The 19,682-nt window shown below is 37.6% G+C and overlaps 1 protein-coding gene across 1 annotated transcript in view; it reads right to left on the bottom strand.

Annotated features, from left to right (window-relative positions):
• Positions 1 to 19,682, bottom strand: part of SRBD1 (S1 RNA binding domain 1) — a gene marked incomplete at its 3' end in the record, with an annotated part of 117,845 nt that overhangs the window by 11,616 nt on the left and 86,547 nt on the right. Inside the window, exons 17-19 of the mRNA XM_080616545.1 lie at positions 8,016 to 8,122; positions 5,818 to 5,994; positions 3,239 to 3,391 (exon numbers count right to left, since the gene is read on the bottom strand). Coding sequence (XP_080472671.1) covers positions 3,239 to 3,391; positions 5,818 to 5,994; positions 8,016 to 8,122 — 437 coding nt within the window. The remainder of the gene's footprint in view (positions 1 to 3,238; positions 3,392 to 5,817; positions 5,995 to 8,015; positions 8,123 to 19,682) is intronic.

The raw sequence follows: 19,682 nt of genomic DNA, 5'->3' as shown, positions 1-19,682 counted from the left end.
CACCTCAAATCAAGAGCATTAACATGATTGTTAATGTTTAATTCAGAAGCTTCAGGCTCTCAGAAGCTTTCTCATGAACACAGGCTCAGCAGAAGGCAATTACAAGCCCAGTCCCATCCACTGCCTTTCAAAGCAAGCAAGTATCGTCAACAGCCCTGATAAGCTTTGGAGTGAATCCTCCATGCAGTCTGAATTCCTAGAAGAATTTTTTCTTAATTCATATTTAGGCAGCGAATTGGCTTGGAAAATCATTTCCATAAGTTCCGAGAAGCTCAACAGCTCACATGATCTTTTTGAAAAGTCATTTTAAATATATAATCATTGCTAAATTATAGCATTAGTTGCTCGAGGGGAGGATGTCTGGTTTGTATTTAGCCCTTATGTCACAAGTGTCAATTTTTAATACTACGCTTCTTGGCTTTTGTCAGTTTGCTGCAGAGCTGTATTTTCTTTTCTGCAAACAGCTATTTGCAATGAAAAAAACATTAGAGGCATTTGCTCCCTTCCCCACACCATTCTGTTATATCAAGCTAGTGCATATGAATACAATCTATACATAAAAGTTATCACCCTCATATTTAACGAGCTTTCAAGGAAACTATATTTTGATTGTAAGAAGAAAAATACTGTTGAACATAGAGCACATTTACAGAAAGCACTTTTTTCCCCCCACATCAAACTATGTGTACGGATACTCATAAACATAAGAAGTAAGACAACAGAGAAAAAGCCCAAAGAAAACAGAAAAGACTGATTCAGTTACAGAGACAGATGCTATGCTTAGTAGTTCTAGTGTTCCATTAGCAGGTATTGTTATTGTGTTTTTATATTTGTTTTAATATCAACTGATATTCTTCGGTGTACAGCACAATACCTATAACACGAACTTGGATCTATATACTTCAGTTGAAAATTCAGTCTAGGAGGTGAGAAACAGAGAACAGACAATGGTACAGCTGGAAACTTACTTTAAAGTAGTTGCATTAGCCAAAGAGAAATGACATGATAGCAGCGGTTTATAGCCACATCATACTTCTGCAATGGCTCTGCAGCTCTCAAAGTCTGAGTTTGACCACGAGCACATTTTAAGAATCACCAAGGTACCTTCCAAGCAGCGTTGGCTATGCAATAGGTTGCAGCCTCCTCTCTGAATCATGCATAAGCCCGTGACCCAAACCACTATTTTTTGGTTGAGATGTAAAACTTGTACTCATTAATTTTTACTTATTTTTATGAGTGTTAATTCTGGGTTCCCAGCCAAATTCCAAATCACAATTACATGATTTGTGATACTTAGTAAAATATTCTCCCGAATTTCAACTCTATGTGAATCTCTGAGCTACCCTCTGCAGTAATAAATCCTACTCACCCCTTCAGATATAAAAGTAATCTGTGATAATCCAGAAACAAAGTCCCAATTTGTCACTTCTGACTTACCCTTGCAATGGTGTTGTATGCAGATAATTTCCGGCAGTATTCCACCATTAACTGGCTACGCTTCCCTGCTCCCTGAAACACAATCTTTTCACATCAGCCTTTAGGCAAAGCTAGTAATGCTGTGAACACTTTTACTGATCATTTTATTAGTATGCTAAGGCTGAAAAGCTAAATGGACTATTATCCAAATCCCAACTACTCAATGTTTAAACTGCATAAAATATTAAAAATGAACATTAATTTTGAGTAGCACTATTTATTTTTACATTGACTCACTCCGAATAATCTGTAGGGGTGATGAAGCTTCCCTACTCTATAAGCCACATACCAAATGTAAGATCATTAAGATCGGGGCCTTGGCCAATTTTTTCCTACAGCTATGCATAGAGCAGATAACTAATAAATGCTGATGCAAAAGAAAAGGGGAATGGTCACAGAAAAGGAGAAATCAGTTACCTACACACCACACAAAGAGCATGCACTCTAACCAGCAATTGCACAGAGCACACAGTGTAGGGAAGGTGTCCTAAAAACGCAACGTCCTGTAAGAATTATTAGATAAGAAACTCAAGCTTCACGAATTCAGAAATTCAGCATCTCTCTCTGAGGCTTAAAGATGGTTTTGTTTATAAAATAGGAAGTATGTCCTCAACAGAAATCATAAGAATCCTACAGCATCTAGCTACTGCTGAAACTAGGTGCTGCTCATTTCAAGAAAACAACATCTTCACTGCAAGTCACCCCAAAAAATAAGTATGTGCTAGTTTATTGTAGGAGATAATATTTTCTCAAGAGGACAAGCAGAGTCGAATTTCAACCAGAGCTGATGATAGTAAAGATCACAGCTTCTACTACCATTTACCAGCTGCAGTATGCCCTAACCAGAAAGCACACGTGGATTCCTAATTGCTTTTCTCTGACCTACACAAACCCCATTCTCTTCTTTTAGCTAAAGGTCACTTAGCAAAACTACCATGGTGTTCATGTGTTTGGGATCTTAACATACACATCTTAATTAGATCTCACAATATCAGAATTTAACTTTAAAGGCTGATAATAACGACACATCCTCACATATATCCGTGTGCTTTTGTGCGCACACACACATATACAAGTACACAAATTCTGGTGGCCAAAATTCATCAAGTAAGAAGTTTGGCACATGCTGAATATAAGGAATAATGTAAAAGCAGTTCTTAATGATGCAGAGGTATTAAAATACTGCTGACAGAAAATCTGCATCGTACTTAAATTAGATTATTTTAAAGAACAAATAAAATTGTTTTAGTTATGGCCTTTCACATAATATATGGGGACAAGATACAAGAAAAAACCCACAATATTTTAGGCATTTTTAGAACAAATGATTTGTCTCCACATTTTGTGAACTGAAAGTTCAAACTGAAAGCGATCTCTGGCATAATGAGAGTTGGCAAACAAACAAACTGAGAAAAGTGCCCTCAAAGAGGTACAAAGTGGTGATGTAAAGAAGGCAGGATCACGGGAAGAAAGGCTGGCAAAGGTTTGGAAATTCACTGACTTCCTCACTACAAAAAAATGTGAAAGCAAAAAAACCCTGAAGAGTAAAAATTTGCATGCACATAGAAGGCAAAACACACCAACTGAAACCCTTTACTTGTAAACAACTTCTGAAACATAGCTTTTCTTGAAGAAAGGAGAGAACCCACCAAATCAATGTGTTCCTGTCTTAAAAGGCAGAGCAGGCTGTTGTCAGAAACAGAAGTACTTTCATTTTAAAAACTGACAGCATCAATGGTTCAAAAAGCTTCCAACTGCTTACCTCATTGCAATGTTGTAAGACTCTGGATGAATACAAGTTTGGTCCAAAGGATTGGGCTGTTGCGAGGCATATGGCACTGGTTTGCCCTTCTTTTTACCCTGTGCACCTGCTTTAGTCATAAAGGCATGACTTCCAGGTTCTTTTTTATTATCACTGTCAGAAAGCAAAAATGGACATGTCATTCTAAATGAACAAAATCCCAGCCTAGTGCCCACACGTGAAATCAGACTTACATGTAATCTTCTTTCTTTAAAATAAGTACAAACCCCCTAAACGGTCATTGTGGGTGAATCTTAATTATAGAATTAAAATCTAACATATACATGTATGCATAAATTAATTTACAATAGAAACAAACATTGGGAATGATGAATTGCTTCATCAAAATTTCTTCATGATGACAAGATTATAAATAAAACACCATACAACTACATTTACCTACTCGATAAAGATCTTGTGGGGATATTTTCGTACTTGACTGTCAGTTATTACAGTCTTAGGGTGGGGTTTGGGTTGCAAGGGACCTTAAGGCTCATCCAATTCCAACCCCCTGCCATGGGCAGGGACACCTTCCACTAGACAAGGTTGCTTCAAGGCCCATCCAGCCTGGACTTGAACACTGCCAGGAACAGCACTAGAGGTCAAATCTGCTGCTATTTCAGAATTTATCAACAATTTTTGCAGACATATCTTAATAGAGCTTTCCTTTAAACTTATTAAATACATGACTGGCTCCTAATCAGTTAGCATTTGGATTGGCCTTTTTTCGTGTTTTTTTAATTAGCTGGATAATGAAAAGGCTCCAAATTCTCAGAGATCCTTGGACAAATTGCCTACATCGGTAGGAGCACTTCACAGAAGACAGCAGAGAAAGAGATCTCTCTTTGTGTGTGTAGCATATTTACAACTGGCACACTTCTTCCCTTAAAGTTTCCCTTAAGCAAAAAAATGCTCAGGATACAGTAGAGGCATCAAATGACTCCCACTGGCAAAGGCTCCTTTCTTGATTGTTTATTTTTGTTTCCTAAATCACAAGTAGCTCCTGCTTTTGCAGGATGAAACAGAATGCACTGATGGACCTGGAACTAGCACTTGCACTTTGGGCTCTACCTATGCATTGACTGTCAGCAGAAACGCAGACATAACATTTTCCATATCAATTTTAAAAATAACCACTATTTGTTAACTTCCAAGTATAAAGCACAAAACCTAATTCACACAGCACTCTACAGCCATCCACATTAGAGAGGACCAGAATGAAACCTTCTCAAAGTCCATTTAAAACATGTTTGGTTTTGGCCACCTGGGCCCAAAAGAAATGCTGTGGTGGCAATGGTGTTAGAGCTTTATTTTGGCCTCAAACTCCACAGCTGTAACAGATTTCTCAGGTTATAAAGTGTTCTCATGTTTTACGGAATCTGACTAACACCAGAAGCATGCTCCAGCAAGGGGAAAAAGTTGTTCTTAAACATTTCACCAGTGAACTTTTTTTGAGGGATAAAAGGCATCAGCCTTTCCTTCCTTGTGTTGTATTGCAGCATTTGCTAGAACAGATCTGTACAACACAACACCTATCGATCATCTACAGCCTCGAGAGCAATTTCTTTGGTCTTCTGGTGCTTACAGCATGCACCATTTGGCCTGCAGCATGTTCCTCCATGCCAGATGGGCAACCAATCTGGATACCTTCCACCCGGGCAGTAAGCCAGTCCTAATGTGCCTACCTCCTGCCTGGAAGTTACGTGTGTGCTGTTTGGCCAGCAGCAACTGGGAATACAGTATTGCTTCTGAGCCTTGGGTTGGCGAGAAAACAGCATGTGCTGCCCAGGAAAATACTTCTTGAGAAGAGTCAGTGGCAAAAGGGTGGGGATGGTGCTACCACTGTGCCCTTTCTTAGTTCTTTATGTTGGAAAGAAAAATGGAAAAGGTAGGAGAAGAGACATTGCACCAGAAGGGGCACTTTCAGTTGTGGAAAGGAAGGATTTCAGGTCAGGACGAGCACAATGAATGGTTGCAAGAGGGAAAGGCTTTGTACAGAGACAGGGAATAGGATGATGCACTGTTGGCACACGGGAAAGGGCCTCATATTTGAAACAGAAGACAGTTGCATCAAGCTCGCTAGGCACAGGAATACAACACAGAGTTTGATCCAGGCAGCTTTTCAACTTTCCAGGTAACAGAACTGAAGCCATCCAAAAAATCCACCCTAGTTGTGTGTTCACCACATTAAAAAGGAATTTACAAATCTCTGAACTACGCTTGAAATACAAGCCTAAAGCTTTCATATCTCAGACCATGACACTACCACATATCAGAGTTCTTCTACCAATTTGGTGGCAAAATTTGTAACTAAATTTACATACTTATTGAAACCCTGACTTAGAGGACTTGGCTAATAAGCCATGATTATTCAGAGGAAGAAGTTTGACTTCAAGAAGTTTATTTGTTAAGATGTTGTCTTTCAGAGTGCAAGGCCTAGGATTCCTCAAGTCTCAAGCCTGAACACAAAACAGAAAAGGGAAAAAGTCTTCTCATACTATTTTGGATAATTCAGTCAAGATAGCTAGGATCTCTATTACCTGCAGAAGGTCTTTATATATTCTTGATTGAATCTGATGAATCCAGCGCACTGTTGGAATGACTTGGGACCCAGACCTTTAACTTCCTTGAGCTGTTCTCGGTTTATAAATGGTCCATTCTTCTCTCGCCATTCAATTATATTTTTAGCTCTGTTAGCATTCAGTCCTGCAATGTGTCTAAGAGACAAGTTTATAGAATGCATTTATTACCATTGACCGGTCATTAATACAAGTGATACATTAATACAAGGATACACACTACTACAGAAAATCTGGTTGACAAAACTTGAAAACAGCAAAGAACTATTTGCAAATAGACTCTCAGGCCAAAGGCATCATCTGAAAAAGGATCCTTTCTCTTAGACCTATGGAAGGAATCCATTCAAGTGAACAAAACTTGGTAATACGCTTCTGCACATACCTAACTAGCAAGCCAGGGACGTGTACTTTATGATCTGTTGGCTATTTCTGTAATGCCAGTTCAATTTGTCATATCTTATGGCCTGCCCCCAGCTGCCTGCTTCAGGAAACAATGTGAGAGAAGGATTCAGGACACCTACATTGTTCCTGTGTGAACAGCCCCCTCCCAGCTATTCTCTTACAATGGTACCATGACACCGCATGAAGGGCTGGCATTTGCTATCCAGAAGAGGAGCTGGAAGCAGTTTCCTTCTTCACACAATTTAACAGACCCACAAAGCTTGTTCCTTTTCTCTCAGGTGCTCTTGAGATAAAAGAGCAGCTGGGAACAGGTTGCATGAGTTGTTCTAAGGGCAACTAGATCTGGCAAAAGTCTTATACCTGTTGTGCAACTGCAGTTAGCCAAGTTCCTTCAGGAAGCAGTGGGTTTGCTGCACGTTTTCTGTATGTACATGTTAGTACAACTTTCTGTGTGTGGGGCGTGTTAACCATAGAACGAGGGAAAAAGCTCTGGTGGGCAATTACTCTTGGCACTAAAGAAGTAAATGTCACCCATCTGGCTCTATATATCAGATGCCACTGCTTTAAGTCAATGGCAGCAGAGACCTGTTTGTGGAATGGTACAGACTGATGCTAGAAAAACCACCAGCAAACCCAGCAAAAATAGTAAAAATCAGAGGGGGGGAAGAAAAATTAAAAATCTTTCCATTATTCTCATCCTCAAGCAAAATTTAAAAATAAATAATCCAAAGTTGGTGAAATCTCAGAATTAAATTCTAGACACACACCTTTAACCACAGAGAAAATATTAATCATTAGGACTAGAATTTCATAATGTTTCGAAGTGCTCATCCACTGCACTTGCTCAGGTAGGCTTTCATTAATGCAACGAAAGCTGGTCAGCCTCATTTACCAATTAGCTAATGCTTGCTTTCTTACTAAGAGCTGATCTAAGCCTGAAAGTAGGTGAAACAGAATGTATATCAAGAGTCAAGCTAAGAGTTGGATACACAGAAAAAGAATAGGGAAGAGAAATGAGAAAACTAAAAAGAATGAGCCTTGTCCAAAACATGGAAAGAAGTTTTCAAGAATGATTACAAAGGGTTAAAAAATTAACGATAAAGCTAGCAAAAGTACATTTTTCTTAACCTTGATACCTAAACCAGTTGTTACCAAGAGTATGGATGACAGCAGCACTTTTGCTCTTCTTAGAGGCTACTTAGCTAAAGATTACTGAATTCTACGCACTTGAGAGAGAATAAGCTTCCAATCTCTAACCAAAAGAAATAAAATCCTGAACATTTTCCAAGCAAATATGGCATATTATTAAAAAAAAAGAACAGTAAAATGGGATACATTTTTCAGCAGTTTCCCCTTAAATCTTTCCTTTTCTCCTTTCCTCGCCCAACTTTTACAACCTGTTCCACTTCGCAGTACCTATAAAAATACCTACTAAGAGCCATTTGAAAAGTCCTTTCTCAGTGAAAAAATACAAATTAATTATATTAAGTTTTTCTAAAATTGTAGTGTTGGCTCAACATTTTTAAATCTCTGTTTTTCTCTGAAGAATAGTTTTACCCTGGAGAGTCACACATACCCTTAAAAACTGGCTCTTAACAATCCAGTGAAATACTGTCTTGATGTGTCATTTTCATGTAATTGGAAGTTTAACACAAGAGCCATTTGCTCCAGCTGAGCTTGAGTCAGATGGCAGACTAAACAGAGACTCTGTGATCCAGAGCCATGTAATTACTGGAATAGGAAAGTGTTTCACTCACCTTAATAGTATTTCTGAGCAGATGTTAATATCAACTCCTACAAAGCTGACACACTCTTCAACCACACTGTCCAGAGTTGCTTTGAGCAAAGTCTGTGATACATCATGCTGAGAAACAAAAATGGAGATATTCGGTTACTCAAAAATCTAAGAGTACATAAATAAGAACTGCAAAAAATACCAACATTTATAAAATAGTTGCTGGAACTTATTAATTTCTTATGTGAGGGTACCAGTTAAACTGTAGAACCTATTTTTAAAAGGTCCTGAGTACCTCTTTGAGACATTTATGTTATGATAGAAATCCCTACAATGAGGTACTTGACATTTCTCTGGGGTTTTTCGGTTAATAACTATTTCGCTGCATGGTGTAAAAACAAAACTATATTAAACACACAATGATTACTCAAAAAGAGTAATGCTTCTATTCATCCACTATGCCTTGTCTTTAACACGACATTTATTTATCTATAATATCAGTTAAAAAACATCATTTTAGAAGTAAGGTATTTAAAGAAAAGATCACAAATGTTGTACTTTCGCACTTGCACACAAATGCTTGCAAAACTGTCCTATTTATGAGCATCACACTACAGTAGTTATTTATTAAAAGAACAAGCCAGACATTGTATGAGGGTGGGCAATACATAAGGTACGTATCAGCCCTGCAGCAACAAAATGTTTCGGATTTTGAACAGACATTTCTGGGAAGATTGGCAGGTCCTTGACTGAAGCACCACTAATGGAAATTCTTCCATTTTCTCCCTTATTGTTCATAGTGTTTCCCCTTTTCTCCCCCCACTAAAAGAAAATCAGTCACACTTGTTAAAGATAAAAGTTCTGAAGCTCTAAGATTTCTTTTCCTCCACAAGGTAAGCATACTTCAATCTATAACTGCTAGCTCCCCATACAAGCCCAACAGTGCTCGGAAGTCTGACCTGGAGGAAGAAGCCTCTCTAAATGCAGGAACTAATTCAATCACTATGTTGGCTTAGCTTCAGGGCTCTTATACATCGCTCATGTAAATCTGAGTTGATCTGTTGTGGTTTTGTGATGCATCCATTTAGGACATCAAGCTGGATGCAAGCCAAGACACCAAACACTTCATCCATTACTTTGTTTTACCTTCTAAGCCATTCGGATCTTTTAAAGATTTCACAGTTAAATTTAACATGCCAACAGAATCAATCCCAATCTATTAATATTGATAATTCATCAAGTAGTGGTTAACAACTGAAACAATCATAAAACTTATGGCAATGTATTTCATAGCCACTCTCTTCAGATGATGGTAATGTGATGTATTTTCATGATGCTGTACTTAATAAAGTTCCTTACAAACAGAAAGCACAAATTTTGCCAATATTGTTTCTCCTGTATAAGGTTTGCACACACAAAAAGCAATGTACATGCATGAGTACATGCATATGTACATTTGCAGAGTCAGCCTCACAGCCACCAAGTTTAACTTGTACACTTTGCAGATCAAATGCCAGTTTCTACATATTAATGTGTTGCTACTACAACACAATGGCTTCCTTTCTGAATAAAGAGATATAAACAAAACAAAATATCCCACACCCTAAAAAGACGTCCTATGTTTCTATTTTTCTGACTTACTGAAGATGCAGCTTCTCGTAGCGAGGATGTTCTATATATCCCCTCTTTCTCCTGCCGTCAACTGAGTTATGTACTAGAGCTAGAAGCTTCCAGCTCACATGCACGCTTATGCAAGGATGAATTCATATAACACAGTACAAGAACCAGAATAAAACCATTCAGAAAGAACACACATTTTCTCTTCTTTCCCAAGTACAGCTGGCAAATACTGGGCTAGATTTTCCATGATGAACCACAAATTCAAAATATATTAAAATACTAATTTAACTTTTTTTTTTTAATTAAAAAATTGCAAAGGCCTCAATTTTCCTCCGCTTTTAGTAAAGGCTATGACTCCAAGGTATTTGGAAGTTCATTATCATAGAGTTTCACAAGTTATATTAGCAAGTTCCATTAACTGTAGTAGTTACTGCTACCTCTAAAAATATCTTGGTCTAAACCAACTACTTAGAATATAGAGTATGCGGCAGAGAATCGGGTAGACTGCTGCTTCCCCAGGTTTCAGTCTCATTCCTTAAGATGATGAAGGAATAACATGCAGCTATTTGATTCAAAACAGAGGCATTCACCATTATCTCCACAATGCCTTTACAGCGTAAGGTGGAGCAAAGAAGGAAATCGACAGATCTAGCCTCATCTTTCTAAGCAGTTGCTTGGAAGGCTTGACTCAGCAGAAGATTTATTTCCAGTCTGCTGAAAGTGAAGCTAGGTAGCAATTCAGCCAACTACAGTCCCCCCCATACCAAGGAAAGGATATATCACAATCAAAAGCTAAGCATTCTGAAATACCGCTGCTAGTGGAAGACAGCCTAGTGCTCACAGATCAATAGTTTCAAATGTGAAGTTGGCATTTATCTGAAGGTTTAAGCTTGTGGGTGCAACAGTTCCTGTAAAGTTTTGTGTAACCGAATACATACAATTTGGAAAAAACTGTAATTTATTCTTTTTTTTTGGTGCCAGTAAGACAGGTCTCAGGTCTCAAGATCTCTCCCAATGATGATTTGCATCTTTTGACTTTATTGCTACTTAACAGTCCACATTAAAAAAAACCCAACAGAATAAAACATGCACAAGTTGTTGTATTTTACTATGGCAACACACAGCAGTCATGCCACTTGGAGTGGGCATCACAGCACGTATATGAAGATATAGACGAAGTGAATGGGCAGAAATGACAGATCAGGATAAGCAGAAAACAGCCTGGCTAAAACACTACTCATCTACCAACCAAAACCTCACAGAAGCAAGATACGTTCAGCCAGTGAATGACATTGGAAAACTCCCTGAACAGCAAATCTGCCTCCCAAGATGCAACTACTGACCATCACAGCTTCCTTTTGTCTTGATGAAGAAATTCTGACATCCCTCTTTACGCTGATACAAAGCAGATAAGTGTTATGAATTTAGTTTCTAAAAGTAGTTAATTAAAAACATCATTATCCCAATACCACTGTCAAGGCTTCCTTCTGCTAACAGGTTACATTTCAGAAAGGTTTAAAGTTGCAGTGCATTTTCCAGTTTTCCAGCAATTTCACTCATCATCTCAAATATCAGAGGTTAGATGGTATTTTATACTTCTAAGTACTATTTACATGCACTAAGGTGGCATCAGATTATTCAGACACTACTAGAAGCACACATACTCCATGCTACTTACTCACTACAACAGGCCTGTAAAGACAGGAATGCCTCTTAACCGTTGCATTAAGTATATCAGAAGAAAGCCTGCACAAATAAAGACTACGGCAAATATGCAAGGCTACTTCCAAAGCGTGCCTATGCAGAATTCTGTGCTGCACAGCCTCCAACAACCCCTCCACACACCAACATGGCAGGTTGTTGCATCAGCTGATCCCACACACACCCTTCTAAATAAAACATTATCGTATTAACACTAACAATGAAGGCACCCCTATGCGTGAAGGTGTCCCCGCTAAGACTGTTAAGGTTTTTTTACAAGGATACTCAGAAATAGCTACCATTAAAATATTTACTGCTGGAAGAGTAGATTTGGAGCAGAAGACTTCATTTTGCATGATGATCCCTAACCGATAAAGAGGATTGATACCCCCATTTAAGGAAGCTAAGAAACAACGGGCTTGCCGCAAAATGCAGGATATCCAATGCAAATCTGAGAACTTTCATTTCTCATATCTCTGCAGAAGACAGCTGCCTTGCTTCACAGATAGCATTAGAAAGTAGTTAGACATCTGTTTGGTTTGAGTTTTTTGTGGGGAGGACTCCAGAAATTAATCTGCCTTTGGAAATATCAGGCACTTTAATTGTATTTTAGTATTTGATTTGTAAGACATTATCAAGTATGCCAGGGAGCAAGATACATTGAATTACTTAATTGAACTGCTGCAGCAAATAATTACAGTTGACCAATAAATGAAACTCAAACATTACATTTTTCTAATATTTATATAAATTATATACCAAATATCTTAAATGGAACTTACATTCATGAACTTGGAAGAAAACCAATGGTTACTATTTTGATTTCTGGTCATGATTACCCCTCAAATTAGTCTGTGGCAAATTTGTTGAAATTGCCAGGAAAAGAATATTGTATTGCGTATTTTAAAACCACCATTCTGCAAACCCATCCTAAAAAAAAAAAAACAAACCCCAAACCCAATATAACTATTTAATGTACTTTTATTAAACACAATATTTAACACTAAAGAACAGTGTTAAAGGACCCCTGTGTTATGCACATGATGGTTTTGTCCTATCACTATACCAAAATACTTCAGCTATCTTTTCTCTTTATACGGCATGAAGCGGAGAGCAAGACTTGTTCTGCTCAGTTTCAAGAACTACAAACACTCCACTGGAAATAATTAACATCACTAAAAAACTTATCTGTTCCTTGAGAGCGTGCTACTACAACTGTAATTTAAAGCAATTTTCCAGTTTCAAAAACCTGTTGATGCACACAAAACGAAGGCAGAATTTTAAAATAGCCTCCCAGCTCAGTTATTTTTAGCAGTATACCACTACAGACACTATAAAAATACCAGGGAAGTTGTGAATGCTCCATCCCTGGCGGTGTTCAAGTCCAGGTTGGACAGAGCCTTGGGTGACATGGTTTAGTGTGAGGTGGCCCTGCCTATGGCAGGGGGTTTGGAACTGGATGATCTTAAGGTCCTTTCCAACCTTAACTATTCCTAAATTCTATTTGTCATCAGCATGACAAACTTATCAAGTCAAAGAGCTGCTGTTCACATGAAACCTGGAGATTGCACTTAGTCAACCTGCATACACATAGATGGTGGCCCAGTTCACTGATTGACTTTGCCTGACCAAACACACCAAACACGAGGTTATTAGTACTAGACTAGAACAACCCTAACGGGCAACTTTTATGTGCAAGTAAATTACAACTCTAAGCTTTTTACCTTCAGCAACCTAACATCCTCTTCCTTCCCAAATACTAAAACAATGCACATAACTATAATGTATTTGGTAATATTTTCCTGGTCCCCTATAAAATCATAATTTCAGAAAATATGGTATGATTGCATGTCTCCCAAAGAGAAATTCAAACAGCTTGAAAATCTACTTCAATACACGGTAATTCTTAAATACTTATTATTTGACATTTACAAACATCAGTAGACATTGACAAACAGCCCGTGCATCGTTATTACTTTACAATGCCCAAGAGCCAATGTAGTGCAGACATGACCTAATGATGGTGGGGAGGGGAAGAGTTCTCAAGTCTGGGGAGCAACCTATGGGTTCTTGACCCAAGCTCGGCTTCACAGTATTATAACAAGATCAACATTCATCCTAAGTAAGACCAAGCTGCACATCAGACAATCTATTTAGAGTTTTGATCACATTAGACCTTACTTGTCCTTTAAATGCAAAAGTCAATCTTCAGCGAAGTAAATGCAATATAATTTTTTCTGTCTTTAAAGAGACTTACTTAAGTAAGTCCTGAAACACTTCTAACACCTCATAAAACATTACTCTGTTGGTACCTACCATTAACTTCTAAATCCATGAATTTTAATATTGGCATGTGAGACTAGCCAACATGCCTCTTGAAAAAAATACCTTAAAGAGTGGTATAACTGTGCAAGCTGAATGACATTTACTGAATGAGAAATTAGGTGGGACAACACATCCTAAGCAAAGTTCAAAACTATTATTTTACACAGATTCAATCCATGGAAACGTGTTTTAAAATTTAAAAGAGAGAAAAACATACTCTACCAGTGCTGTGGCCTACATACAGCCAGCTGCATTTCAAATGCTTGTGAAACCACATAAGCAAAAAGCATTCAGGACAAGCCCTTAAGTACAGTAGGACTAACATAGCGCGTATAGTCTAATGAGAAATGCTTTCTCATGTGCAAAATTAGGAAAAATATGAAAATGCACCTTACATGTCAGGTGGAAAAGTTGGAAAGTTGAGGCAGGGGTTTTAATCTCTAGCATCCTCTGGAAAATCCCCTTCACTTAGATTCTAAGAAAACAAGCTTATCCATCTGACGTTTGATAAAAGGACCCAACTTCAAGAATTTCTTTTGAAGACTGTTTGTGGTTTCTCCAAATGTTATATTGTTATAGCATATACTGTTATCCTATGTACTTAACTCTGGCTCGTGCCTTGTTTTCAAAAATTTAAATTGTGTTTATTTTAACAGCATATTACTATTACTGGAATATCCCAAGAGGGAAAAATGGATTTATAGTTTCAAAGAAAACGATGAAACAAAAACAAAGTCTGTCAACTCTGACATTAAAAAAAGAAAACAAAAATGCACACTTCATCATGTAAATTCTTCAAGTTACTTGCAAGTTGCTGGAATTAGTCTTGTATTTACTTGTGCTTGTGTCTTAACAGAAGCAGTAACACTGCTAAGCTTCTTATACAAATTCAAGCCCATTGCTAACATATCTGATTTCTAAAGCTAACTTATTCGACATCAGCAAGCCAGCATAACATCCAAAATAATATCCAAAGCCACCCTTCTCTTTCCAGAGCAGGTACCAGTTTTCTCCAAGGCATTTTGTTATGCAACTAAAAGGCAGCAATCTGAATTGTGATTATAATCAACTGCATAATTCTTGGAGATTTCAATGGAATATTTTCTTTGCTGGTAAGTAACAATGGTGATTGTTCAAATTGCTATAGGTGGAAAGCCTTACATTTCAATTCTAGTCCAAACCTGTATTTTTGAGCTGTTAAAGCTCTGCAGATATACGGATACCCTGCAATAATAAAGAAAGATAAAGCAAGGACAAACCATCAGGAGTGGAGTTTCATAGATCCCATGGCTGTAAGGCAACAAATTCAGTTGCAAAAAGGTTACGCTGACAGAGGGAGAAGGAACAGCACATTTTTAGAGGGACAAGACAAAAGTCATGAAGCCCAGGTGAGCTTGGTCATCTGTAGGAATTCTGTTTAGTCTGAAGTCAGTGACCATCCATTGCCCTGTAGCAGATGGGTGAGGAACAGAAGCTCCTGGGTATAGAGTTCCCCCCGTCCTCCCTCAGAGCAAAGGGAGCCCCCAGGAGGTGTGGTCTATATAAATACACATACTTCTTCCAGCTCCACTGAAGACACATTGGGGTTCCTCTCATCTTTAAAGAGAAATGTAGTTCTTTGCAATATTAGCAAAAACTACAACAACAACGAAAATTCACTGAAGGGTATTTTCTAGAAAGGAAAGATTTGTACAGCTGATACACATTCTACTGTATCCTAGATGTCTAATATAAGCAACTTCCCATGTTCAATGGCTTTCATGAATTTAGTGTATACACACACTTAGCAATTGCTACACAAGGTGACTCACCAGCAGTGCACCAAGAATATATGTAATGCAATGACATCTATTCCCTCATTAGAAAAAAATGTATACACCAAACAATGACCTTCAGCAGTTTTTTAATCACACACCAACAGAATTAGTCATCATATAATTAAGAGGGGGAAAAAAACTGATTTAATGTGACACCACCTCCTGAAATGCTTGCTGGAAAAAGCTTTTAAAGCGGAACAGTTCAAATTGAATATGCTTAAAGAACACTTTCAAATTCTGCTGTTCAGCTCTTTCCATTTGGCTCTTCCTTTGCTCTCATCAGGCACTCCTCTCCCCCTTGATCCCCAACCTCTTCCACTGCAGAGCTAAAGGCAAAAATAAGCTAGGAATGACACTGTCCTGCAGAAGACACAGCCATACTCAAATAAAGCAAGCTTATTTTCTCTGCCTACTTAAAAGCGTGCACTTCAGTTTGATTGACATATAGCAACTCAAAAAAAAAGTCACCCAGGGTAGTGTTTATTGAATGACCCATGGAAGACTGAAAGCTGACAGAAAGCCAGGAAACATGTGAAAAAACAGAGGTTTGTTCAGTACCAGCATTTATGGATTCAACACGCAGAGTACATAAGGATCCCTTGTGTCATTCAAATCTTTGACAACTAAAATAAATCTCAGCGCCACTCCTTCTATATAACAGCAAGTTATAACTAAAGCAGAAGAATAAATAATTGGTAAAATAGTCTCAAGTTTTAGTAAGTTTGTGACCTTTTAGATTTCTGCTCTGTGCTAAGCTTAAAATTAGCATTAAAATGTATAGTCAGTACTTTTCTTATTACATATAAGCATAAGCAAAATGTTTGCACATTGGAGGTTGAAAAGTTGACAGGACTGAATAATAAATTAGCTGCACAAACTTGTCAGCACCAAAAGAACTAAGCTCTCAACGACAATTTCTACAAATGAATGAGAACACCAACATTTCTGTTATTCTCAAAACCAAGCAACATTTCAGAATCATCACCACTACTGACAGTACATGATCATTACTTGTAAAGTGATTACAATAACATAAAAACCAAGAAATCAAAATGAACTAGAATGGCTTAAACAAGAATAGTGCATGTACTACCCGGTAGATGGAAATGGTAATTTGAGCTCTCTTGCAATACACATCTTTTTAAACAAATAAGCTCTCAGCAGGTAGGAGGGGGAAAAGCACAAATCAAAGAGCACTTATTTTCCCAGCATCCCCGGCAGATGCTGTGATTTGTGGCCTCATGACGTAACCTTTATTTTTACTCTAGGTTTGTAAATTCCTTCAAAAGGCTTCTTTAAAACATTACAAGTATACAGTGCTTAAATTATTTTCAAACATATAAAATAATACACATTTTCATAGTGCAGCAAATTAATAAAAATTGCTTGGAACATAAAGAGTTTTCTTAGGTATTCTCTAGTGAAAGATTTGTAAATAATCATTCCTTACTATTACTGACTCACAACGTTTACAAGATACTTACAAAGTCAAAGCTTTTAACTGTTGTATATATGAATATATTCATTGCAAATGGGTAATCTGATCACAGATTAATGGCATCATTCATATTAAAGACTGACCTCTATTTCCACTGCAACATTTTGTTTTTGTTTTTTCTTTTTTACTTTTTTATAAGGGATCTAAAGCTGAACCAAAACAAGTTATAGACAAGCTTGGGAAGTCATTAAAAATTCAGAAGGTAATGAAGTATTTGAAAGTTTAAATATTTTAGAAAGTCCTAAAAAACATGATTTAAAAATCAGGTATCGTTATGAATTCTAATTATAAAAGCATCTAGTCCAAAAAGCAACTGTACTGCCTCAGGTTTGGTTTTGCTGAAGTTTATAAGGTAGAGGGAGTAGAATTTTGTATTTGTATAAATATTTACAACTGCAAGCTGGTATATCATCAAGTAAGAAGGGAATTAAACTCTAAACTTGTAGCACTTCTGTCTGCCTGCCACCATCTGCAGAAGTATAGCCTTGAAGAGCAATACAGAATCAAGGTCAAATAAATATGCTACTAAAGTAACACGTTTATGACTTTGTCCATCACAAAAGGCATCAGATCATAAGCAGTTCTATGATTTGCGTCTCATGGTCATTAGCAATTAAAAATGTTGAACTGACTCTAATTCGGTCTTGTTTAGGACATGAGATCATTTCATTTGAGGGCTTCTAAAGAGAGTTGAAGGTTTTGAGGATGAAAAGTAAAATCCAAAGTAATTCAGGCAACTTTTTTTCTTTTTTTTCCTTTTTTTAAAGTTACCAGTAATCAAACACAACCTTTTTTAACAGGGTTAGATTTGTTTTGGGAGGTATTAAGCAACCGGAAAAGACATACCAAATAGCTTCTGCATACAAGAATACAGTTTTTCTAGTCACTCATCCTGTACCTAAGAGCAAACTAGTCACTGAACCTCAGTCTGTAGCTATCATTTTTGATACCCTAGGTCCTACTCCTAAGAGCCTAGGAAATCCTCACATTAGAATACTGCATTCTCAAAAACACCCAAGTCCTTTCATAAAACATTAGAAGTACTCCTAACTTCTTCCAACACTTTCAGTAGCAGAAAGTGCATAGCTGGTAGTGCAGAGATACAAAGTGATGACTTTGTTTTGGTGTACTTACTCAAGACTATTTTGACCTGTAGGTGACAGAACTTCTGGAAGATATTTTCTTACAGTAACGGTTTTGGCTATGCTAGGATATTGTGAAATGAGAACAGCAATAACCTCCCCTGCCATATGCACACATACACAAAACTACAGAACCTTTAAACTTCACACTCCAGAGATACAGGTACCTGAAAACAGTCCCAGTTTTACAGATGACAAATCAAAACCACAAGAAGTTGGTAATTTCTCCTAAACCAAAGTAGTAGTAAAAGAAAAAGAAATAATCACAATTCTTCATTTCCTGTCTGCAACCTGAGCATCATTACCCAGAAGCAAACAGTATACTTTTGCTTCTCCAATATTTTATGATGTTCATGCACTGATGTTCTCTGACTGCATAGTCCAGGGTCAGCTTACAAACGCTTTCATATAGGTTTTGAGTTGTCCCATGCATCAATAGGAAACAATTAAAACATAGCTCAAAACACCCTTCAATTTAGAAGCTAATAACCACTTCTCATTAAGCAACTTGGTTATCACAACTGGAGTAAAAAAAGGGCTGTAAACAAATCCATTACACACCCTGTACCAGAGGAAGTGTTCATATGCCCAGTTCAGTGATAAAAATTAAGGGGCCCTCCTTTATAAGTTATATTCAAGTAGTAATCGAGATTTAGATGCAACCAGGCTATCCTGTTTTAAGGTCTGGACATGAAGCTGGAAAATTAATAATACAGATGTAGTCAAACCCTAGCAGTGGGAAAAACATCTCTAAAAGCTGATCCCAAGTTCTCCTGCTGCTACCTAACTGATAGCAACATTGACTACAGCACCTTACATGCAAAACCAAATGGGATAAACGGCTCCATAACTGTTTCAGTTAAGTACATTCCTAAGATAGAGGCTCTGTAAAAAGGTACGTAGAAAAACTAAAAATGGCCTGTACTTTAGTGTGGGGTTTTTGTTGGATTTTGTGTTTGTTTGGGTTTTTGGTGGTGGTTTTGTTGTGGGCTCTCCCCCCCACTTCTTTGTTTTTTTCTTTTAAAGTTAGATGGGATTTAAGAGGAGCAGACTTTTATTATTGCATGTATGCTTCTACAAGACAACTGGAAACCAGCATCCAAATGGTTCAAGTTATATGCATGCTGATGACCTCTAGGTATGAGGTATGGAAACCTGGTTCAAAATATACTGAAATATGGGTAACTAGGAAAACGAGAAGAGAGCATTGCACATAGACTCTACGTTATGTCACATCACATCATAGAAATGTCTCAAAGGAAGACAAAACGCTCCTCGCCACATCAGGCACTTTGAAACTTATACTTGGAACAAACAAGAAGCTGCAAATGATACTGTTCTTCATGACAGCTTATGCACAGATATCTTCTTTAACTACTTTCAGTCTTTTCCATCATTTGATTTGAATGCCTCAGAAAAGAAATGGATACTTCCTGATCCAGATTTTTCAGGAGCGTTTTTTCTTCCCATCTGCACACGCTGCAACTCATTGCTCCAAAACAAGCATTTTTCTCAAACTGAAATTCTGTCTGCAAGTGTCAGCCACAGAAAGAGTTCTCTTGGAGATCTGCAGCATTAGGACATTT

Source organism: Psittacula echo, assembly GCF_963264785.1.
Source record: "Psittacula echo genome assembly, chromosome: 4".
NCBI classification, from domain to species: Eukaryota; Metazoa; Chordata; class Aves; order Psittaciformes; family Psittacidae; genus Psittacula; species Psittacula echo.
Note: the sequence above shows the minus strand (reverse complement) of the source record. Positions and strands in the feature narration are given on the sequence as shown.